The sequence below is a fragment of the Aquarana catesbeiana genome, linkage group LG04, assembly GCF_042186555.1.
Source record: "Aquarana catesbeiana isolate 2022-GZ linkage group LG04, ASM4218655v1, whole genome shotgun sequence".
NCBI classification, from domain to species: Eukaryota; Metazoa; Chordata; class Amphibia; order Anura; family Ranidae; genus Aquarana; species Aquarana catesbeiana.
In genome coordinates this window covers 395,609,208-395,633,850 of record NC_133327.1, presented here as the reverse complement: position 1 = coordinate 395,633,850, position 24,643 = coordinate 395,609,208, and the positions used below count along the sequence as shown (strand labels likewise).

The 24,643-nt window shown below is 38.6% G+C and overlaps 2 protein-coding genes and 1 long non-coding RNA gene across 4 annotated transcripts in view; all 3 read left to right on the top strand.

Moving 5' to 3' along the window:
• The window catches only part of LOC141141259 (uncharacterized), a 1,017,917-nt gene extending 1,010,028 nt beyond the window's left edge, over window positions 1–7,889 (top strand). Inside the window, exons 191-193 of the mRNA XM_073628940.1 lie at window positions 6,033–6,080; window positions 6,641–6,688; window positions 7,813–7,889. Of these exons, the coding sequence (XP_073485041.1) occupies window positions 6,033–6,080; window positions 6,641–6,688; window positions 7,813–7,889 (173 nt within the window). The remainder of the gene's footprint in view (window positions 1–6,032; window positions 6,081–6,640; window positions 6,689–7,812) is intronic.
• A 490-nt stretch (window positions 7,890–8,379) lies between these two features.
• LOC141141525 (uncharacterized) lies at window positions 8,380–10,773 on the top strand. 2 transcript variants are annotated; one of them, XR_012244117.1, is made up of 5 exons: window positions 8,380–8,429; window positions 8,946–8,993; window positions 9,554–9,601; window positions 10,118–10,165; window positions 10,726–10,773. It is a non-coding gene; the product is annotated as an uncharacterized lncRNA (long non-coding RNA). The 2 variants fall into 2 exon arrangements; XR_012244118.1 differs by lacking the exon at window positions 8,946–8,993.
• Window positions 10,774–11,649: 876 nt separating this feature from the next.
• LOC141141258 (uncharacterized) overlaps window positions 11,650–24,643 on the top strand; it is a 191,424-nt gene continuing 178,430 nt past the window's right edge. Inside the window, exons 1-2 of the mRNA XM_073628938.1 lie at window positions 11,650–11,659; window positions 12,719–12,766. Of these exons, the coding sequence (XP_073485039.1) occupies window positions 11,650–11,659; window positions 12,719–12,766 (58 nt within the window). The remainder of the gene's footprint in view (window positions 11,660–12,718; window positions 12,767–24,643) is intronic.

Genomic DNA, 24,643 nt, shown 5'->3' with positions numbered 1-24,643 from the left:
ATGCAGAGACTCCAGAGAAGAAGCCTGAAAAAGTATCTGCAGAACCCAAAAAAGGTAATCACTCATCAGTATTGTAAATATAAATAGAAATTTGCGCTGCGCTTAATTATAAATCATTAAAAAGATAATACCCAAAATTACATAAAATAAAAAAACAAATATATATATGTTTGCATATACTACTTCCTATGTGCAATCCGCATAACACCATCTAAGATACAGCATGTATATGTTTAAACAATTCCAAGTGCAATGTGCATACATATAATTATAACAACAATTAATCATACATTATTGTGCATATAGTAAATATATAAACCAGTGACAAGTTAAAAAACGTGCAATAACTAACATATAGTGCAACATGCAAAGATATATTACATTTTAAGATTAATCTGCATATAAGTGCCCAGTGAACCTTGAAATCAATTAATGCAATCACTATCAGTGAAATCCTTATAATAGTGTCCACAATATCCAAAATAATCTTTTATTGTGTATCCAAAGAAGACTTTAAATGTCCAAATTATCCAGCGTGCTGAGTTCAAGTGTCACAAAACAGCCGTGATGTGCCTCGGTGACCCCCCAAAGTGATTGCGCTCACCTTAGAGCATGTGACACAGTGATTAGCTGTGTCAAATCACGCTGTGTAGCCACCCCCTGGGCTCTGCATAGCAAGCTAGATATGATCTCCACTCTGGGTTAGTATGGCTCCATAGACATCATACCATAAAATGAAGAGAGACTATATAGTGTAATACTGTTAAACGATATTTATTGAATAAAAAACCACTTCCCACACAGGGGTACTCACATTCTTTTGGTGCTACTGTGCACCAAACATTAAAAAGCTCTTTAAAACCGCCGATCGGTGTGCCGCGGGGTATATGCTTCTCCCAGCTCAGCTGTGTGCTGCTCACTCCGTCCTGGCCACTTTTAATGATTTATAATTAAGCGCAGCGCAAATTTCTATTTATATTTATCTGCACGGTCATGAATACGTGAACTGCGCTTGCTGCTAGATATTTATTTTTATGTTATGTGCACACTGAGCATTGGATTATTGTGGCTCGCAAGACTTTTTTGCCTTTGTCACTCATCAGTATTGCATTGCTAAGGTATAAAAATAATTATGAAAAATATTTTTAAATCTTGTGACGTGATAATGGTGTATTACAACCCACGTGAAGAATAAAAGTGTGGCGCTATTCTAATCACTCTTTCCGTAGTATTACCATTACAAGTGAATATCCTAAACTAATAACCCCTTTGTTCAAAGTGTGTGAATCAAATAATTAGTGAAAAATAGTGATACTAAAGATCAAAAAACAAAAAACAAAAAAATAAAAAACAAAAAACACCAAAAACGCTATGAAATGACTTCAGTGACTCAGTGATATTGCTGAAAATCGCAGATGTGTCAATCCTATAATTAAGTGTGCAGTTGATCAATAACACACTCAGCATGAACTTCGTGACTAAATAACATGAAAGTCCAATAATAGGTGCACATATGTGGAATAAAGAAAGTCCGTGATGAAGATGCACAATAAATAGTGTCACAGCAAATCTTGGAAGTTCCTGAAATAAACTTGAACTCTCCACCACACCTCTGTGTTCAGTGTTCCCTCTCCCAATAGACAGTCTCTTACCAACTCTGTATGCCTCCACTTTCGTATGAGGCTAGCAAGCATAAGAATATCCAGGCAATCAGAAGGGGTTAAATGTATTCCATTCAGGGACTCGTTCCATATGTAAATGAGAAAGAACTCCCAATAGTGTGATAACGTAAAAACTTTTAATATGCACACTACAAAATACACTTCAAAGGATGCACTCACATTGTGTCAACTTTATAACAGCACATCAAAAAAACTCCACGGAACTCTGTGCACAGCAATCTCAACAAGGCCACCTGGGTGGTCTATCCTAAGGTTTTCACATAGGGTATGTGGTCACGGAGGACCTAAGTGCCACCAGCGTGTGTAGGGGTCTATCTCACCCACTCCTCGCTCGCTCTTCCAATAACTCCTCCGTCTCCCTGACAAGTGAACCGCAGCCCCTTGCTCTCTTAAGCCACACAGTCTCTGGTAAAACACCAGAGACTGTGTGGCTTAAGAGAGCAAGGGGCTGCGGTTCACTTGTCAGGGAGACGGAGGAGTTATTGGAAGAGCGAGCGAGGAGTGGGTGAGATAGACCCCTACACACGCTGGTGGCACTTAGGTCCTCCGTGACCACATACCCTATGTGAAAACCTTAGGATAGACCACCCAGGTTGCCTTGTTGAGATTGCTGTGCACAGAGTTCCGTGGAGTTTTTTTGATGTGCTGTTATAAAGTTGACACAATGTGAGTGCATCCTTTGAAGTGTATTTTGTAGTGTGCATATTAAAAGTTTTTACGTTATCACACTATTGGGAGTTCTTTCTCATTTACATATGGAACGAGTCCCTGAATGGAATACATTTAACCCCTTCTGATTGCCTGGATATTCTTATGCTTGCTAGCCTCATACGAAAGTGGAGGCATACAGAGTTGGTAAGAGACTGTCTATTGGGAGAGGGAACACTGAACACAGAGGTGTGGTGGAGAGTTCAAGTTTATTTCAGGAACTTCCAAGATTTGCTGTGACACTATTTATTGTGCATCTTCATCACGGACTTTCTTTATTCCACATATGTGCACCTATTATTGGACTTTCATGTTATTTAGTCACGAAGTTCATGCTGAGTGTGTTATTGATCAACTGCACACTTAATTATAGGATTGACACATCTGCGATTTTCAGCAATATCACTGAGTCACTGAAGTCATTTCATAGCGTTTTTGGTGTTTTTTGTTTTTTATTTTTTTGTTTTTTGTTTTTTGATCTTTAGTATCACTATTTTTCACTAATTATTTGATTCACACACTTTGAACAAAGGGGTTATTAGTTTAGGATATTCACTTGTAATGGTAATACTACGGAAAGAGTGATTAGAATAGCGCCACACTTTTATTCTTCACGTGGGTTGTAATACACCATTATCACGTCACAAGATTTAAAAATATTTTTCATATACTATTATACACTAAGTGGCAGCTTTAGATAGGCTTCACCAATTGATGTTTATCATCATTTATTTGATTTGCTCCAAGGCGCAGTGGTGGTTAATTGTGTGTATGTAGGACGTTACACATAGAAGGACCGTTTATTCATAAAAATAATTATGTGTGAGTAAACACAGAAAAGAAACTAGAAAAGGTATCTGTGCAACCCAACAAATGTAAAGGTTGGTATTTTACGAGTACGGCAAATGCAACTAATATACATTTTTGTACAATGAAAAATGTCAAAATAGCAGCCCCAGCACACAGTGTAGAATACTCTATACAATTGAAACGGTGGCAAAATTCAGCACAACAAGCACTGTTTTAGACTTGTCTTATGAGGGTCACATATACTCTTGTATGCCTCAGAGTGATTCTTGGTGGCAGACACGTGGTGAAATCACAGGATTTCTTATCTCACTGAGGATTTGCACCTTATGTGTTTGGCTCACCAAAGGATTTTTGCTGTTGGTGATATTAACTTTCACATTACCTATTTATGTTTGTTTGAACAGATTGTTTGTTATCCATTTATTATTTTATGCACAAGTTGTTGAAGTGCTGCACTTGTATATCACAATTTTTTTACTATGCAGAGACTCCAGAGAAGATACCTAAAAAAGTATCTGCGGAACCCATAAAAGGTAATCACTCATCAGTATTGCATTGGTAAGGTAAAAAAATAATTATGTGTGAGTTAACACAGAAAAGGAACTAGAAAAGGTATCTACGGAACCCAACAAATGTAAATAACTCATAGTACTGCATTTATTAAATGTAAAGGTTGGTATTTTATGAGTATGGCAAATGCAACTAATATACATTTTTGTACAATGAAAAAAGTAAATATAGCAGCTCTATCACACAGTGTAGAATACACTATACAATTGAAACTGTGTGAAAATTCAGCATAAAATGCATTGTTTTAGACTTGTCTCATGAGGGTCACATGCACTCTGGTAAGCCATAGAGTGATTCTTGGTGGAGGACACGTGATGAAATCACAGAATTTCTTGTTTTACTGAGGATATGTACCTTATGTGTTTGGCTCACCAAAGGATTTTTGCTGTTGGTGCAATTAACTTTCACATTACCTATTTATGTTTGTTTGAACAAATTGTTTGTTATCCATTTATTATTTTATGCACAAGTTGTTGAAGCGCTGCACTTATATATTACAATTTTTTTTACTATGCAGAGACTCCAGAGAAGAAACCTGAAAAACTATCTGCAGAACCCAAAAAAGGTAATCACTCATCAGTATTGCATTGTTAAGGTATAAAAATAATTATGTGTTAGTAAACACAGAAAAGAAACTAGAAAAGGTATCTTTGGAACCCAACAAATGTAAAGGTGGGGATTTTATGCATATGGCAAATGCAACTAATATACAATTTTGTACAATGAAAAATGTCAATATAGCAGCCCCAGCACACAGTGTAGAATACACTATACAATTGAAACAGTGGCAAAATTAAGCATGACAAGCACTGTTTTAGACTTATCTCATGAGGGTCACATGCACTCTGGTAAGCCTCAGAGTGATTCTTGGTGGAGGACATGTGGAGAAATCACAGAATTTTTTGTCTCACTTAGGATTTGCACCTTATGTGTTTTGCTCACCAAAGGAATTTTTCTGTTGGTGCTATTAACTTTCACATTACCTATTTATGTTTGTTTGAACAGATTGTTTGTTATCCATTTATTATTTTATGCACAAGTTGTTGAAGTGCTGCACTTATATATCACAATTTTTTTACTATGCAGAGACTCCAGAGAAGAAACCTGAAAAACTATCTGCAGAACCCAAAAAAGGTAATCATTCATCAGTATTGCATTGGTAAGGTAAAAAAATATTTATGTGTGAGTAAACACAGAAAAGAAACTAGAAAAGGTATCTGTGGAATTCAACAAATGTAAATAACTCATAGTACTGCATTTGTTAAGTGTAAAGGTTGGTATTTTATGAGTACGGCAAATGCAACTAATATACTGTATATTTTTGTACAATGAAAAATGTGAATATAGCAGCCCCTGGAAATAGTGTAGAATATACTATACAATTGAAACTGTGACAAAATTCAGCATAACAAGCACTGTTTTAGACTTGTCTCATGAGGGTCACATGCACTCTAGTAAGCCTCAGAGTGATTCTTGCTGGAAGACAGGTGGTGAGACCACAGAATTCTTGTCTCACTGAGGATGTGCACCTCATATGTTTGGCTCACTAAAGGATTTTTGCTGTTGGTGCAATTAACTTTCACATTACCTATTTATGTTTGTTTGAACAGATTGTTTGTTATCCATTTATTATTTTATGCACAAGTTGTTGAAGCGCATGCCTTGTATATCACAACTTTTTTTACTATGCAGAGACTCCAGAGAAGAAACCTGAAAAAGTATCTGCAGTACCCAAAAAAGGTAATCACTCATCAGTATTGCATTGGTAAGGAAAACAAATAATTATGTGTGAGTAAACACAGAAAAGAAACTAGAAAATGTATCTTTGGAACCCAACAAATGTAAAGGTGGGAATTTTATGCGTATGGCAAATGCAACTAATATACATTTTTGTACAATGAAAAATGTCAATATAGCAGCCCCAGCACACAGTGTAGAATACACTATACAATTGAAACTGTGGCAAAATTCAGCATAACAAGCACTGATTTAGACTTATCTCATGAGGGTCACATGCACTCTGGTAAGCCATAGAGTGATTCTTGGTGGAGGACATGTGGAGAAATCACAGAATTTCTTGTCTCACTGAGGATTTGTACCTTATGTGTTTGGCTCACCAAAGGATTTTTTCTGTTGGTGCAATTAACTTTCACATTACCTATTTATGTTTGTTTGAACAGATTGTGCGTTATCAATTTATTATTTTATGCACAAGTTGTTGAAGTGCTGCACCTATATATCACAATTTTTTTTACTATGCAGAGACTCCAGAGAAGAAACCTGAAAAAGTATCTGCAGAACCCAAAAAAGGTAATCATTCATCAGTATTGCATTGTTAAGGTAAAAAAAAATAATTATGTGTGAGTAAACACAGAAAAGAAACTAGAAAAGGTATCTGTGGAATTCAACCAATGTAAATAACTCATAGTACTGTATTTGTTAAGTGTAAAGGTTGGTATTTTATGAGTACGGCAAATGCAACTAATATACTGTACATTTTTGTACAATGAAAAATGTGAATATAGCAGCCCCTGGAAATAGTGTAGAATACTCTATACAATTGAAACGGTGGCAAAATTCAGCATAACAAGCACTGTTTTAGACTTGTCTCATGAGGGTCACATGCACTCTGGTAAGCCTCAGAGTGATTCTTGGTGGAAGACACGTGGTGAAACCACAGAATTTCTTGTCTCACTGAGGATTTGCACCTTATGTGTTTGGCTCACCAAAGGATTTTTGCTGTTGGTGCAATTAACTTTCATATTACCTATTTATGTTTGTTTGAACAGATTTTTTGTTATCCATGTATTATTTTATGCACAAGTTGTTGAAGCACTGAACTTATATATCACAATTGTTTTACTATGCAGAAACTCCAGAGAAGAAACCTGAAAAAGTATCTGCAGAATCCAAGAAAGGTAATCACTCATCAGTATTGCATTGGTAAGGTAAAAAAATATTTATGTGTGAGTATACACAGAAAAGAAACTAGAAAAGGTATCTGTGGAACCCAACAAATGTGAAGGTTGGTATTTTATGAGTACGGCAAATGCAACTAATATACATTTTTGTACAATGAAAAATGTCAATATAGCAGCCCCAGCAAACAGTGTAGAATACACTATACAATTGAAACAGTGGCAAAATTCTGCAAAACAAGCATTGTTTTAGACTTGTCCCATGAGGGTCACATGCAATCTGGTAAGCCTCAGAGTGATTCTTTGTGGCAGACATGTGGTGAAATCACAGAATTTCTTGTCTCACTGAGGATTTGCACCTTATGTGTTTGCTAACCAAAGGATTTTTGCTGTTGGTGCAATTAACTTTCACATTACCTATTTATGTTTGTTTGTACAGATTGTTATCCATTAATTATTTTATGCACACGTTGTTGAAGCGCTGCACTTATATATCACAATCTTTTTACTATGCAGAGACTCCAGAGAAGAAACCTGAAAAAGTATCTGCAGAACCCAAAAAAGGTAATCATTCATCAGTATTGCATTGGTAAGGTAAAAAAAAATAATTATGTGTGAGTAAACACAGAAAAGAAACTAGAAAGGGTATCTGTGGAATTCAACAAATGTAAATAACTCATAGTACTGCATTTGTGAAGTGTAAAGGTTGGTATTTTATGAGTTCGGCAAATGCAACTAATATACTGTACATTTTTGTACAATGCAAAATGTGAATATAGCAGCCCCAGCACATAGTGTAGAATACACTATACAATTGAAACTGTGGCAAAATTCTGCATAATAAGCACTGTTTTAGACTTGTCTAACGAGGGTCACATGAACTCTGGTAAGCCTCAGAGTGATTCTTGGTGGCAGACACGTGGTGAAATCACAGAATTTCTTGTCTCACTGAGGATTTGCACCTTATGTGTTTGGCTCACCAAAGGATTTTTGCTGTTGGTGCAATTAACTTTCATATTACCTATTTATGTTTGTTTGAACAGATTTTTTGTTATCCATGTATTATTTTATGCACAAGTTGTTGAAGCACTGAACTTATATATCACAATTGTTTTACTATGCAGAAACTCCAGAGAAGAAACCTGAAAAAGTATCTGCAGAATCCAAGAAAGGTAATCACTCATCAGTATTGCATTGGTAAGGTAAAAAAATATTTATGTGTGAGTATACACAGAAAAGAAACTAGAAAAGGTATCTGTGGAACCCAACAAATGTGAAGGTTGGTATTTTATGAGTACGGCAAATGCAACTAATATACATTTTTGTACAATGAAAAATGTCAATATAGCAGCCCCAGCAAACAGTGTAGAATACACTATACAATTGAAACGGTGGCAAAATTCAGCATAACAAGCACTGTTTTAGACTTGTCTCATGAGGGTCACATGCACTCTGGTAAGCCTCAGAGTGATTCTTGGTGGAAGACACGTGGTGAAACCACAGAATTTCTTGTCTCACTGAGGATTTGCACCTTATGTGTTTGGCTCACCAAAGGATTTTTGCTGTTGGTGCAATTAACTTTCATATTACCTATTTATGTTTGTTTGAACAGATTTTTTGTTATCCATGTATTATTTTATGCACAAGTTGTTGAAGCACTGAACTTATATATCACAATTGTTTTACTATGCAGAAACTCCAGAGAAGAAACCTGAAAAAGTATCTGCAGAATCCAAGAAAGGTAATCACTCATCAGTATTGCATTGGTAAGGTAAAAAAATATTTATGTGTGCGTATACACAGAAAAGAAACTAGAAAAGGTATCTGTGGAACCCAACAAATGTGAAGGTTGGTATTTTATGAGTACGGCAAATGCAACTAATATACATTTTTGTACAATGAAAAATGTCAATATAGCAGCCCCAGCAAACAGTGTAGAATACACTATACAATTGAAACAGTGGCAAAATTCTGCAAAACAAGCACTGTTTTAGACTTGTCCCATGAGGGTCACATGCAATCTGGTAAGCCTCAGAGTGATTCTTGGTGGCAGACATGTGGTGAAATCACAGAATTTCTTGTCTCACTGAGGATCTGCACCTTATGTGTTTGCTAACCAAAGGATTTTTGCTGTTGGTGCAATTAACTTTCACATTACCTATTTATGTTTGTTTGTACAGATTGTTATCCATTAATTATTTTATGCACACGTTGTTGAAGCGCTGCACTTATATATCACAATCTTTTTACTATGCAGAGACTCCAGAGAAGAAACCTGAAAAAGTATCTGCAGAACCCAAAAAAGGTAATCATTCATCAGTATTGCATTGGTAAGGTAAAAAAAAATAATTATGTGTGAGTAAACACAGAAAAGAAACTAGAAAGGGTATCTGTGGAATTCAACAAATGTAAATAACTCATAGTACTGCATTTGTGAAGTGTAAAGGTTGGTATTTTATGAGTTCGGCAAATGCAACTAATATACTGTACATTTTTGTACAATGCAAAATGTGAATATAGCAGCCCCAGCACATAGTGTAGAATACACTATACAATTGAAACTGTGGCAAAATTCTGCATAATAAGCACTGTTTTAGACTTGTCTAACGAGGGTCACATGAACTCTGGTAAGCCTCAGAGTGATTCTTGGTGGCAGACACGTGGTGAAATCACAGAATTTCTTGTCTCACTGAGGATTTGCACCTTATGTGTTTGGCTCACCAAAGGATTTTTGCTGTTGGTGCAATTAACTTTCATATTACCTATTTATGTTTGTTTGAACAGATTTTTTGTTATCCATGTATTATTTTATGCACAAGTTGTTGAAGCACTGAACTTATATATCACAATTGTTTTACTATGCAGAAACTCCAGAGAAGAAACCTGAAAAAGTATCTGCAGAATCCAATAAAGGTAATCACTCATCAGTATTGCATTGGTAAGGTAAAAAAATATTTATGTGTGAGTATACACAGAAAAGAAACTAGAAAAGGTATCTGTGGAACCCAACAAATGTGAAGGTTGGTATTTTATGAGTACGGCAAATGCAACTAATATACATTTTTGTACAATGAAAAATGTCAATATAGCAGCCCCAGCAAACAGTGTAGAATACACTATACAATTGAAACAGTGGCAAAATTCTGCAAAACAAGCACTGTTTTAGACTTGTCCCATGAGGGTCACATGCAATCTGGTAAGCCTCAGAGTGATTCTTGGTGGCAGACATGTGGTGAAATCACAGAATTTCTTGTCTCACTGAGGATTTGCACCTTATGTGTTTGCTAACCAAAGGATTTTTGCTGTTGGTGCAATGAACTTTCACATTACCTATTTATGTTTGTTTGTACAGATTGTTATCCATTAATTATTTTATGCACACGTTGTTGAAGCGCTGCACTTATATATCACAATCTTTTTACTATGCAGAGACTCCAGAGAAGAAACCTGAAAAAGTATCTGCAGAACCCAAAAAAGGTAATCATTCATCAGTATTGCATTGGTAAGGTAAAAAAAAATAATTATGTGTGAGTAAACACAGAAAAGAAACTAGAAAGGGTATCTGTGGAATTCAACAAATGTAAATAACTCATAGTACTGCATTTGTGAAGTGTAAAGGTTGGTATTTTATGAGTTCGGCAAATGCAACTAATATACTGTACATTTTTGTACAATGCAAAATGTGAATATAGCAGCCCCAGCACATAGTGTAGAATACACTATACAATTGAAACTGTGGCAAAATTCTGCATAATAAGCACTGTTTTAGACTTGTCTAACGAGGGTCACATGAACTCTGGTAAGCCTCAGAGTGATTCTTGGTGGCAGACACGTGGTGAAATCACAGAATTTCTTGTCTCACTGAGGATTTGCACCTTATGTGTTTGGCTCACCAAAGGATTTTTGCTGTTGGTGCAATTAACTTTCACATTACCTATTTATGTTTGTTTGAACAGATTGTTTGTTATTTATTTGTTATTTTATGCACAAGTTGTTGAAGCGCTGAACTTATATATCATAATTTTTTTACTATGCAGAGACTTCAGAGAAGAAACCTGAAAAAGTATCTGCAGAACCCAAGAAAGGTAATCACTCATCAGTATTGCATTGGTAAGGTAAAAAAATATTTATGTGTGAGTAAACACAGAAAAAAAAACTAGAAAAGGTATCTGTGGAACCCAACAAATGTAAAGGTTGGTATTTTATGAGTACGGCAAATGCAACTAATATACATTTTTGTACAATGAAAAATGTCAATATAGCAGCCCCAGCACACAGTGTAGAATACACTATATAGTTGAAACGGTGGCAAAGTTCAGCAAAACAAGTACTGTTTTAGACTGGTCTCATGAGGGTCACATGCACTCTGGTATGCCTCAGAGTGATTCTTGGTGGCAGACACGTGGTGAAATCACAGAATTTTTTGTCTTACTGAGGATTTTCACCTTATGTGTTTGGCTAACCAAAGGATTTTTGCTGTTTGTGCAATTAACTTTCACATTACCTATTTATGTTTGTTTGAACAGATTGTTTTTTATCCTTTTATTATTTTATGCACAAGTTGTTGAAACGCTGCACTTATATATCACAATTTTTTTACTATGCAGAGACTCCAGAGAAGAAACCTGAAAAAGTATCTGCAGAACCCAAAAAAGGTAATCACTCATCAGTATTGCATTGGTAAGGTAAAAAAAATAATTATGTGTGAATAAACACAGAAAAGAAACTAGAAAAGGTATCTACGGAACCCAACAAATGTAAATAACTCATAGTACAGCATTTGTTGAATGTAAAGGTTGGTATTTTATGAGTACAGCAAAAGCAACTAATATACATTTTTGTACAATGAAAAAAGTGAATATAGCAGCCCCAGCACACAGTGTAGAATACACTATACAATTGAAACTGTGGCAAAATTCAGCATAACAAGCACTGTTTTAGACTTGTCTCATGAGGATCACATGCACTCTGGTAAGCCTCAGAGTGATTCTTGGTGTTAGACACGTGGTGAAATCACAGAATTTCTTGTCACACTGAGGATTTGCACCTTATGTGTTTGGCTCACCAAAGGATTTTTGCTGTTGTTGCAATGAACTTAACAAATTAATGGTGTGGCAACTACATGGCAATTGAGGTTCAATGTAAAAAAATGTAAAATAATGCATTTGGGTGGCAAAAATATGAATACAATCTATACACTGGGGGGAGAACCTCTGGGGAAATCTAGGATGGAAAAGGACCTGGGGGTCCTAGTAGATGATAGGCTCAGCAATGGCATGCAATGCCAAGCTGCTGCTAACAAAGCAAACAGAATATTGGCATGCATTAAAAAGGGGATCAACTCCAGAGATAAAACGATAATTCTCCTGCTCTACAAGACTCTAGTCAGGCTGCACCTAGAGTATGCTGTCCAGTTCTGGGCACCAGTCCTCAGGAAGGATGTACTGGAAATGGAGCGAGTACAAAGAAGGGCAACAAAGCTAATAAAGGGTCTGGAGGATCTTAGTTATGAGGAAAGGTTGCGAGCACTGAACTTATTCTCTCTGAAGAAGAGACGCTTGAGAGGGGAAATGATTTCAATACACAAATACCGTACTGGTGACCTCACAATAGAAATAAAACTTTTTCACAGAAGAGAGTTTAACAAGACTCGTGGCCACTCATTAAAATTAGAAGAAAAGAGGTTTAACCTTAAACTACGTAGAGGGTTCTTTACTGTAAGAGCGGCAAGGATGTGGAATTCACTTCCACAGGCGGTGGTCTCAGCGGGAACCATCGATAGCTTCAAGAAACTATTAGATAATGACAGCAACATACAGGGATATACAATGTAATACTGACACATAATCACACATAGTTTGGACTTGATGGACTTGTGTCTTTTTTCAACCTCACCTACTATGTAACTATGCAACTTTCACATTGCCTATTTATGTTTCTTTTAACAGATTGTTTGTTATCCATTTATTATTTTATGCACAAGTTGTTGAAGCGCTGCACTTATATATCACAATTTTTTTTACTATGCAGAGACTCCAGAGAAGAAACCTGAAAAAGTATCTGCAGAACCCAAAAAAGGTAATCACTCTTCAGTATTGCATTGGTAAGGTAAAAAAAAAATTATGTGTGAGTAAACACCGAAAAGAAACTACAAAAGGTAATTATGGAACCCAACAAATGTAAATAACTCATAGTACTGCATTTGCATGAAAAAAAAAATTATTATTAATTAATTAATTGGTGCTGCAAATTCAAAAGATTCTGAATACTCAATTCCGCTATATGTAAATAAAAATAAAGTGTGCAACCACAAATAAGCATAGTAATCATAAATGATTACAAACCAATGATAAAGTCCACTTCAGAAATATAAATTTTAGGTGAATTAATAAAGTTCATATGTATTCAGTGCAAAGCATGGATATCCGTGATATTCAGCGCTGCATATTCTTACTTCAGAAAGGGAAAGATTTAAATAGCCTCTTAACAAACAGGATGGACCCCAAGTTATAGGGATTCTAACACGCTTGTTAACAAAGTGGCCACCTGTGATATTCTCCTCTGTCGGCTCAGCTGCAAAAACTTCCTTCCCCATTAAGGATAGCTCCTCCAAAATCTTCAGGAACAATATTCAAAGGTATCCAGATCCACCAATAAATTAGTTCAATGCTCTCCAGCATATATAGCAAGTATGAAAAAAGGGGGAGAAACTTCATAGTGCAGCAGAAACAAAAGTTTTATTTTCCAATATCATTGCACATTACAATAGCGTAGCATATCCAAATAAACACAGCCACAGACCTGATTCCCTGCTGGCTGTAACGTGATGACGTCACAGATTACTTCTCTACCCGACGGGTTTCCCTGTAAGAAGCATCAACTGGGAACGGAGACGATCATGAGACTTCACTCACCACATACTTTATACTGAACTGGGCAGGCGGGACACCTGAAGTAACTAATTGATACAAGGTTCCCCAGTGTCACCTGAGAAGACCAAATTATTGCAATTCACAGCACAAATTTAAATGCTAAAAACATATTGCATACAATATAAATAAAGACATAATACAATATAATCCTTCTAATGTTAAAATAATCATTTAAAATAACTACTTTCAATGCAAACTTTACATAATTGTTAGGATATTGCTAATTAGTATAAAAAACATCTGTAAATGCCAATACCTATCATTAAAATTAACCAAAAAAATTAAATTCATTAAAGTTCTAAAACCTTAGCCTATATATATTGAATAGTTACCAATGTCACCTATAAAGTTAACCCCCAACATGCTCTCTATTTATACAATAGTTACTAGTCTAGGATAAATATCCAAAATAGACCATTTGTGGATACAAATACATCTACTCGTTTGGCAGCCTATAGAACCGGGGCAGATACATGCATCCAGATCTGTACATGGGATAGAATATTACCATACCCCAGATTAATAACTTTGATCCCTGATATATTTTCTAATATTATTAACTGTTATTAATATAACAGTTAATATCCCATTCTACGTTCAATGTATGACTGGAGGTCAAAAATCCATCGAGTTTCTCGTGAAGATGTTTGCCTCTCCCATTACATGTGTATTTTTCAATGGCAATAACCTGTAAAGAAGAATGGTTTATACTGTGACATTCCCAGAAATGTCTGGATACACTATGGCCAATGAATCCTTTATGGATGTTGGATAGATGTTCACCAATTCTAATATTCAATGCTCGCGTGGTTCTCCCAACATACTGGAGACCACACGGACAGATCAGCAAGTAGATGACCCCTATTGTACCACGGGTAATAAAATCATCAATCTCATATTTTTTGGATGTAATATTAGATGGAAAGGATGAAGTTCTAATAGTTCTAGATGTTCTACACACCCTTTACACCTTTTACATGGAAAAAAAACATTTAGGTTTCCAAACATGCTAACCTTAGGGGAGGGGGATTAACTACACTTGGTGCCAGTGTGTCTTTTAATGTATTGTTTTTCCTAAAAATGACACTAGGTTTACCAGGAAGTTTGGAGCCAAGGATCCTATCATTTTTTAAAATCTGCCAATGCTTTTTAATTATCTTATTAACCCACCAATACTGGAAGGAAAGGGTGGTGATGAAAGCCCACTCAAACGAATTATCGTCATTGAGTGCTTTATTTTTAGTGACTAGCAGGTGACTTCTATCCATATTCAGGACTTTATCCAATTCTTGATCTAAATTTTCCTTGCATATAGCCTTTTTCAATGAATCATTGTTTTAAAACTTCAGCTTGTAGTGTGAAATCCCCTGTTTTAGAGCAATTTTTTCTAATTTGCTGGAACTGGCCCTTTGGTATGGCCTTAAGCCAGCTAGGATGATGGCAGCTTTCTAATGGGATAAAACCATTTTTGTCAGTAGATTTAAAAAAAGTCTTTGTCAGCAGTTGATCCTGTTCTTTAAAAATAACCAAATCTAAAAAGGAAACAGAGGATGCACTATAATCATCAAGTAGGGATTGGTGAACAGTTCGGCCCAATCATAAGTTCGGGCCGAACTTTCATTGTTCTGTCAATCGGCGAACCTCAGAGCAAACGGGTCATTCGACAATTTGTTCGCCCCCCAACCGACCACAATGCATTGCAGTGCTGAACAGTGCATTGCAAGCCCTGATTGACTGAAGCAGTGAAAGCTTCAGCCAGTCAGGGCACAGAGCACTGTCAGAGTCATGATTGGACACTATCATCATAACTTTATCCAATCATGGCTCATTCCTGCCCCACAGTATAAAAGTATTCTTTCAATAGCTGCCATTTTCAGTGTAATAAATAAATAAATCCAGATATAGCAACGGCAGCCATTTTGCCATGGACTGCAGACATTATAGTAATGGGCTTCAGCTTTTATAATGTCTGTGGTCCATGGCAAAATGGCCGCTGTTGCTATATCTGGATCATAAAGCACCCGTCCAATTATAACCCCCTGATGAAGACACGTGAGCCCTGTGTCGAACACGCGTAGGCAAGGGGCCGGGACGGAGCTGACAGCACGGAGGTGAATTAAGGAGATGAGCATACCATACTACACGCCATATCAGCGGTCTTTTATCATTTGAAAGCCTGGAATAGAATGGTGCACTTACGCACCTGTGCAATGTGAGTACCCCGTTGTGGGGAGTGTGTTTTTCAAATAAATCCTTGCGTTATTACACTATTGAGTTTTTTCTTATTTATGGTTTGGAGCGGTACTGACTGAACCAGCTGGAGATCAGCACCTGCACTTCATTATAGAGCCCAGGGGTGACTCCAAAGCGTGTTTAGACATAGTTTAGCTACTGTGTCACATGCTCTGAGGTGAGCGCATAAGCTTTTGGGGGGTCACTGGAGTGCACCGAAGCATAGTTTTGCAGTTACACACATTGGATGAGCATGCTGGATGACACCACTGATGGACACTGTGTTATATATTTGATATTTTACATCCATCACATATGAACTTCCATTTATAATGTTTTATGTGGAAGTATTGTGCACTTCTACAGTATATGTATGCACTTTGGTTCCAGCCTTATTATTTATGCACTCGGCGCTTTAATAATTCATTTTTTATCACGGACTGTCACTTGAGAATTTATTGTTCATTATTTATTGGTATTTATTTTTGTATTCGTCACCTATAGATTTATTTTTGAATTATACACTTTGGATACATATTTATTTTTTCTAGTGCAACACATTTATTTATTTATTTCACTACTGCACGGTTATGAAACGTGATCTGCATTTGCAGCTGCTTATTATCATCATCTCTATTTTATAGGCATTGGTCCGTTTGTGGCTCGCAAGATCTTTCTTCTAATTTTAGCCATTTTCAGTGTGATTTCGGGATGGAGAGAGATAGAACAGGGCTCTGTTCAGTCACCTCCAAGCCCTCCTCTGCAAAATTGTCCTATCAGGTGTATCAGGTACCCCCTAAGCGTTTAAAGGGCTATTCCCAGAGTCAGGCTAAAGGGTGCCATGCAGTGCTTCAGCTGGTGTGTTTAGGAGACAGGAACCACACCGGAGGAGAGATTCTTGCAGCTCTGCAGGGACAGGTCCAGAGGTGGTTCACACCCCACCAGCTGGAGCCAGGAATGGTGGTGTGCGATTATGGCTCAAACCTCCTGTCCGCCCTTAGACAGGGAAAGTTGACACATGTCCTCAATTTGATGGTGCAGCATTTCCTAAATACATACCCAGGGTTGCAAGATGTGCTAAAGCTGGCCAGAAGAGTCTGTAGCCATTTCAGGCGGTCATACACAGCCAATGTTCGGTTGGCTGAAATCCAGTATGTAATCCAACTGCCCATAAACCACCTGATTTGTGACATGCCCACAAGATGGAACTTGACTTTGTCAATGCTGCAGCAGCTATACATGCAGCAGAGGGCTGTCAATGAATACCTGTGTGAATACAGCACAACGACAGGCTCAGGCCGCCTCAGCTTTTGTTCCCCAAACCAATGGCTGATCATTAAGGATAAATGCACTGTATTGTCACCATCTGAGGAGGCCACAAGGATGGTGAACCATGACAGTGCATGCATCAGTGCATGCATCAGTGAGACAATCTCTGTTGTGTTCCTACTGGAGCAGACTCTGGACAGGGTACTGGAGGCAGAGCAGCAGGAGGAAGAGGAGGACTTCCTTTCTTCTCAAGGGCCACTTTATGCAGACACCATCATTCCTATGTCACAGAACACACAGGAGGAGAGAGGGGAGGAGGATGAGGAGGAGGATTCTGGCACTTTCATAGGCTTCGAAGAAGAGGAAGACATGCGTCAATCTGTAACCGATGGATTTCCAACCCCAGGACCCTTGGGAGTAGCACGTGGCTGGGAGGAGGAAGTTCCAGATGCTGTCATCCTGAGTAACCCCGAGGAGGCTTCTCAAGCCTCTGCAAATTTGAGATGCATGGGCAACCTCATGCTTCAAAGCCTGCAAAAGGACCCAAAAATATGTGGTATAAAGGTGAAGGATGATTACTGGTTGGCAACCCTCCTTGACCACCGTTATAAGGGGAAAGTCTCAGAACTCATCCTGTCCCCACAGAGAGTGTGGAAGATAAAATCTCTTGAGGACATGTTAAAGAGGATTTTATTGAACTTTTTCCTGACTTCAGTAGGTTACAGTGTCATGGAAAACATGGTTTGAGTCTTCTGTTGGTCAAGAGAGGAGCATTGGAGAAGGCGTCCACCTAAGTGAGGCATTTGAGAATTTCTTTAGTCCTCGCCGCCCAGGGCTGTCAGCTTCCACATTCCATCAGCAGCGTCTGCATCACATGGTGGACAATTACCGCGGGGCCAAAACAGAGATGGAGAGCTTTCCAACTTATGATCCACTGGGTCATGAGAATAGACCACTGGCCAGAACTTGCCCAGTATGCTGATGAGTTGTTGGGCTGCCCTCCATCCAGCCCGCTTTCAGAACGGGCATTCAGTGCTGCAGGAGGTTTCATTACTTATCATAGAAAGCCTATGTCCACAGACTCCGTTGACCGTTTGACTTTTATAAAAATGAATCAGTCCTGGATTACCAGCTATAATGTCCCTGATGTCAATGTCACTAATTAAGTCTTTTTGGCATGTTGAATCTCTGCAGGACTTCGAGGCTGCCTAGCTTTAAGAGTGTTCAATCATTTCACCTAGAAGAATGTTTTTGGTATAGGTTTCATGGACACAATTAACACCTAAAGACCAATTTTTTAGCACCTGTTTGACAGGTGCATATCACTGCAATTTTTTTTTGCCTTCATCAAGAGCACCTCTATCAGGTTACAATTGGAAGGCGCCCCCGACACCCAAAGAGTCTTTTTTCTGCACCTGTTTAACAGGTGCATGTCATTGCAATTTTTAAGCAAGCCCAATTCTTGCTTTCATTAAGAGTACCTCTATAAGGTTACGGTGGGAAGGTGCCACGACACCCAAAGACCAATTTTTAAGCACCCGTTACTTCTATCCAAAGTCAAAGTGACACCAGAATGTATCCAAAAAATCTCTAATCTTGTTCCCAGTGCAATACATTGTGGCCTCATCATACTCACTGGCTCCCCAGCTGTTGCTGAGCAAAATAAAGGCAGCTTGCAGGGAAAATGTATTTTTTGGCTTTATAAATGCAATTATTGCTGCAGCAGATTCTAGATATGGTACAGATCTGCCACTTTACAGGTGGACTAAGTGGACCCCCCAGGCACTATATTGGAAGGATTTTTTCATTTTTATGCTTTCACTTTAAAAATCAAAAAAATCACTACTCATTTATCACTTCAGCCCCGGAAGGTTTTTCCCCCTTCCTGACCAGAGAACTTTTTACAATTTGGCACGGTGTCAATTTAACTGGTGATTGCATGGTCATGCAATGCTGTACCCAAACAAAATTTGCTTCTTTTTTTTCCCCACAAATTGAGTTTTCTTTTGGTGCTATTTTACCACCTCTATGGTTTTTATTTTTTGTGCTATACACAAAAAAACTGCGACAATTTTGAAAAAAAAAATTTTACCTTTTGCTATAATAAATATCCCTAAAAATGTTTTTAAAAAACAAATTTCTTCATCAGTTTAGGCCAATATATATTCTTCTACATATTTTTGGTAAAAAAATTGCAAGAAGCGTATATTGATTGGTTTGCGCAAAAGTTATAGTGTCTACAAATTATGGGAAAGATTTATGGCATTTTTATGACATTTTTCTTTTTTCTTTTTTTTTTTTACTAGTAATGGCATTGATCTGTGATTTTTAGTATTATTGCGACACTGCGGCGGACAGATCAGACACTTTTGAGATTTTTGGAACCATTGACATTTATACAGTGATTAGTGCTATAAAAAAGGCACTGATTACTGTGTAAATGACACTGGTAGGAAAGGGGTTAACACTAAGGGGATATCAAGGGGTTAAATGTGTGTTCCCTCAGTGTGTTCTAACTGTATGGGGATAGGACTGAGTAGGAGAGGAGACTTTTTGCTGTTCCTACTTACTAAGAACAAACAACATGTCTCCTCTCTTTTGACAGCATAGGGATTTGTGTGTTTACACACACAAATCCCTGTGTTGGCACTTGTGGATGCGATTGCACATGACCAGCAGTGATCGCTGCTCCTGGCCACACGCATGTGTTACAGTATATGTACGCAAGGCGGTCGGAAACCGGTTAAAATTTAAGTTTTTCACAAACTTTTTTTTATTGATACATGTCCCCCAGGGCAGGACCCAGACCCCTATAACCATTGTATGCCCAAATACTTGCATATAAGCCTTCAAAATGGACACTTTTGATTTTTGACGTTGGGGTCCCATTGACTTTAATGGGGTTTGATATTCGGGTCTGAACTTTCGCGGTGTTTGAAAGTTCTGGTGCGATCCTAACAGGGGTCCATTCGGCCCTTCCCTAATCATAAGTAAAACTGATCCCCCATTGATTGGAGTTCAGATAATTCATAAATTCATGTAGTGACTCTACGTCCCCTTTCCATAAAAAGAAGGCATCATCAATATAGCGACACCAAAAAAGGTAACGAGAGTCACCACATGAAAACAAAAAATCGTTTTCCCATAGAGCCATAAACAAATTGGCTAAGCTGTGGAAAAATGATTTTTCGTTTTCATGCAGTGACTCTCTCCTTTTTTGGCATCGCTATATTGATGACGCCTTCTTTTTATGGAAAGGGGACATAGAATCACTACATGAATTTATGAAATATTTGAACTACAATCAATGGGGGATCAGTTTTATTTATGATTATAGTGCATCCTCTGTTTCCTTTTTAGATTTGGTTATTTTTAAAGAACAGGACCAACTGCTGACAAAGACTTATTTTAAATATACTGACAGGAATGGTTTTATCCCATTAGAAAGCTGCCATCATCCTTGTTGGTTTAAGTCCATATCAAAGGGCCAGTTCCAATGAATTAGCAGAAATTGCTCTAAAACAGGGGATTTCGCACTACAAGTTGAAGTTTTAAAACAACGATTCATTGAAAAAGGCTATAATCAGGGAAATTTAGATCAAAAATTGGATAAAGTCCTGAATATGGATAGAAGTCATCTGCTGGTCACCAAAGATAAAGCACTCAATGATGATAATTTGTTAATTATCTTCATTGAGCAATAATTATTATTGATAATTTGTTTCCTCCCAGTATTGGTGGGTTAATAAGATAATTAAAAAGCATTGGCAGATTCTAAAAAATGATAGGATCCTTGGCTCCAAACTTCCGGATAAACCTAGTGTCATTTTTAGGAAAAGCAATACATTAAAAGACACACTGGCACCAAGTGTAGTTAATCCCCCTCCCCTAAGGTTAGCATGTTTGGAAACCTAAATTTTTTTTTCCGTGTAAAAGGTGTAAAGGGTGTGTAGAACATCTAGAACTATTAGAACTTCATCCTTTTCATCTAATATTACATCCAAAAAATATGAGATCATATCATCTACTTGCTGATCTGTCCGTGTGGTCTCCAATACATTGGGAGAACCATGCGGGCATTGAATATTAGAATTGGTGAACATCTATCCAACATCCGTAAAGGATTAATTGGCCATAATGTATCCAGACATTTTCGGGAATGTCACGGTAGAAACCATTCTTCTTTACAGGTTATTGCCATTAAAAATTATACATGTAACTGGAGAGGCAAAAATCTTAAGAGGCATATCTCACAGAGAGAAACAAGATGGATTTTTGACCTCCAGTCATACATTGAATGTAGAATGGGATATGAACAGTTATATTAATAACAGTTAATAATATTAGAAAATATAACAGGGATCAAAAAGTTATTAATCTGGGGCATTGTAATATTCTATCCCATGTACAGATCTGGATGCATGTATATGCCCCGATTCTATAGGCTGCCGAACGGAGTAGATGTATTTGTATCCACAAATGGTCTATTTTGGAAATTTATCCTAGAATAGTAACTATTGTAAAAAATGGAGAGCATGTTGGGAGTTAATGTTATAGGTGATATTGGTAACTATTCAATATATATATATATGCTAAGGTTTTAGAATTTTAATGAATTTTTATTTTTTGGTTCATTTTAATGATAGGTAGGGATGAGCTTCGAGTTCGAGTCGAACTCATTTCGACTCGAACATTGGCTGTTCGCAAGTTCGCCGAACAGCGAACAATTTGGGGTGTTCGCGGCAAATTCGAATGCCGCGGAACACCCTTTAAAAGTCTATGGGAGAAATCAAAAGTGCTAATTTTAAAGGCTAATATGCAAGTTATTGTCATAAAAAGTGTTTGGGGACCCAGGTCCTGCCCCAGGGGACATGGATCAATGCAAAAAAAAGTTTTAAAAACAGCCGTTTTTTCAGGAGCAGTGATTTTAATAATGCTTAAAGTCAAACAATAAAAGTGTAATATCCCTTTAAATTTCGTACCTGGGGGGTGTCTATAGTATGCCTGTAAAGGGGTGCATGTTTCCTGTGTTTAGAACAGTCTGACAGCAAAATGACATTTTGAAGGAAAAAACTCATTTAAAACTACCCGCGGCTATTGCATTGCCGACAATACACATAGAAGTTCATTGATAAAAACGGCATGGGAATTCCCCAAAGGGGAACCCCCGAACCAAAATTAAAAAAAAAAAATGACGTGGGAGTCCCCCTAAATTCCATACCAAGCCCTTCAGGTCTGGTATGGATATTAAGGGGAACCCCGGCCAAAATTTAAAAAAAAAAATGACGTGGGGTTCCCCCTAAATTCCATACCAGACCCTTCAGGTCTGGTATGGATTTTAAGGGGAACCCCGCGCAAAAAAAAAAAAAAAACGGCATGGGGTCCCCCAAAAATCCATACCAGACCCTTATCCGAGCACGCAACCTGGCAGGCCGCAGGAAAAGAGGGGGGGACGAGAGTGCGGCCCCCCCCTCCTGAACCGTACCAGGCCACATGCCCTCAACATTGGGAGGGTGCTTTGGGGTAGCCCCCCAAAACACCTTGTCCCCATGTTGATGAGGACAAGGGCCTCATCCCCACAACCCTGGCCGGTGGTTGTGGGGGTCTGCGGGCGGGGGGCTTATCGGAATCTGGAAGCCCCCTTTAACAAGGGGACCCCCAGATCCCGGCCCCCCCCCTGTGTGAAATGGTAAGGGGGTACAAAAGTACCCCTACCATTTCACTAAAAAACTCTCAAAAATGTTAAAAATGACAAGAGACAGTTTTTGACAATTCCTTTATTTAAATACTTCTTCTTTCTTCTATCTTCCTTCATCTTCTGGCTCTTCTGGTTCTTCCTCCGGCGTTCTCGTCCAGCATCTCCTCCGCGGCGTCTTCTATCTTCTTCTCCTCGGGCCGCTCCGCACCCATGGCATGGGGGGAGGCTCCCGCTCTTTTCTTCTTCTTCATCTTCTTCTCTTCTTCTTTTCTTCTCTTCTTCATTTTCTTCTCCGGGCCGCTCCTCACACATGCTAGCATGGCGGGAGGCTCCCGCTGTGTGACGGCACTCCTCATCTGACAGTTCTTAAATAACGGGGGGTGGGGGACTTCCCTGTGACGTCACGGGGAATGCCACAGGGAAGTCCCGTCATGTTCCGTGCGTCAGAGGGGGGCGGGGTCACCGGGTGGCCCCGCCCCCCGTTATTTAAGAACTGTCAGACGAGGAGCGCCGTCACACAGCGGGAGCCTCCCTTCATGCCAATATGGATGTGGAGCGGCCCGGAGAAGAAAATGAAGAAGAGAAGAAGAGAAGAAGAGAAGAAGATGAAGAAGAAGAGAAGAGCGGGAGCCTCCCCCCATGCCATGGGTGCGGAGCGGCCCGAGGAGAAGAAGATAGAAGACGCCGCGGAGGAGATGCTGGACGAGAACGCCGGAGGAAGAACCAGAAGAGCCAGAAGAACCAGAAGAACCAGAAGATGAAGGAAGATAGAAGAAAGAAGAAGCATTTAAATAAAGGAATTGTCAAAAACTGTCTCTTGTCATTTTTAACATTTTTGACAGTTTTTTAGTGAAATGGTAGGGGTACTTCTGTACCCCCTTACCATTTCACACAGGGGGGGGCGGGATCTGGGGGTCCCCTTGTTAAAGGGGGCTTCCAGATTCCGATAAGCCCCCCGCCCGCAGACCCCCACAACCACCGGCCAGGGTTGTGGGGATGAGGCCCTTGTCCTCATCAACATGGGGACAAGGTGTTTTGGGGGGCTACCCCAAAGCACCCTCCCAATGTTGAGGGCATGTGGCCTGGTACGGTTCAGGAGGGGGGGCGCACTCTCGTCCCCCCTCTTTTCCTGCGGCCTGCCAGGTTGCGTGCTCGGATAAGGGTCTGGTATGGATTTTTGGGGGGACCCCACGCCGTTTTTTTTTGTTTTTTTTCGGCGCGGGGTTCCCCTTAAAATCCATACCAGACCCGGAACCCCACGTCATTTTTTTTTTTAAATTTTGGCCGGGGTTCCCCTTAATATCCATACCAGACCTGAAGGGCCTGGTATGGAATTTAGGGGGACTCCCACGTCATTTTTTTTTTTTAATTTTGGTTCGGGGTTCCCCTTTGGGGAATTCCCATGACGTTTTTATCAATGAACTTCTATGTGTATTGTCGGCAATGCAATAGCCGCGGGTAGTTTTAAATGAGTTTTTTCCTTCAAAATGTCATTTTGCTGTCAGACTGTTCTAAACACAGGAAACATGCGCCCCTTTACAGGCATACTATAGACACCCCCCAGGTACGAAATTTAAAGGGATATTACACTTTTATTGTTTGACTTTAAACATTATTAAAATCACTGCTCCTGAAAAAACGGCCGTTTTTAAAACTTTTTTTTGCATTGATCCATGTCCCCTGGGGCAGGACCCAGGTCCCCAAATACTTTTTATGACAATAACTTGCATATTAGCCTTTAAAATTAGCACTTTTGATTATTCATGTTCGTGTCCCATAGACTTTAACGGTGTTCGCGTGTTCGAACGAACTTTTTTCCTGTTC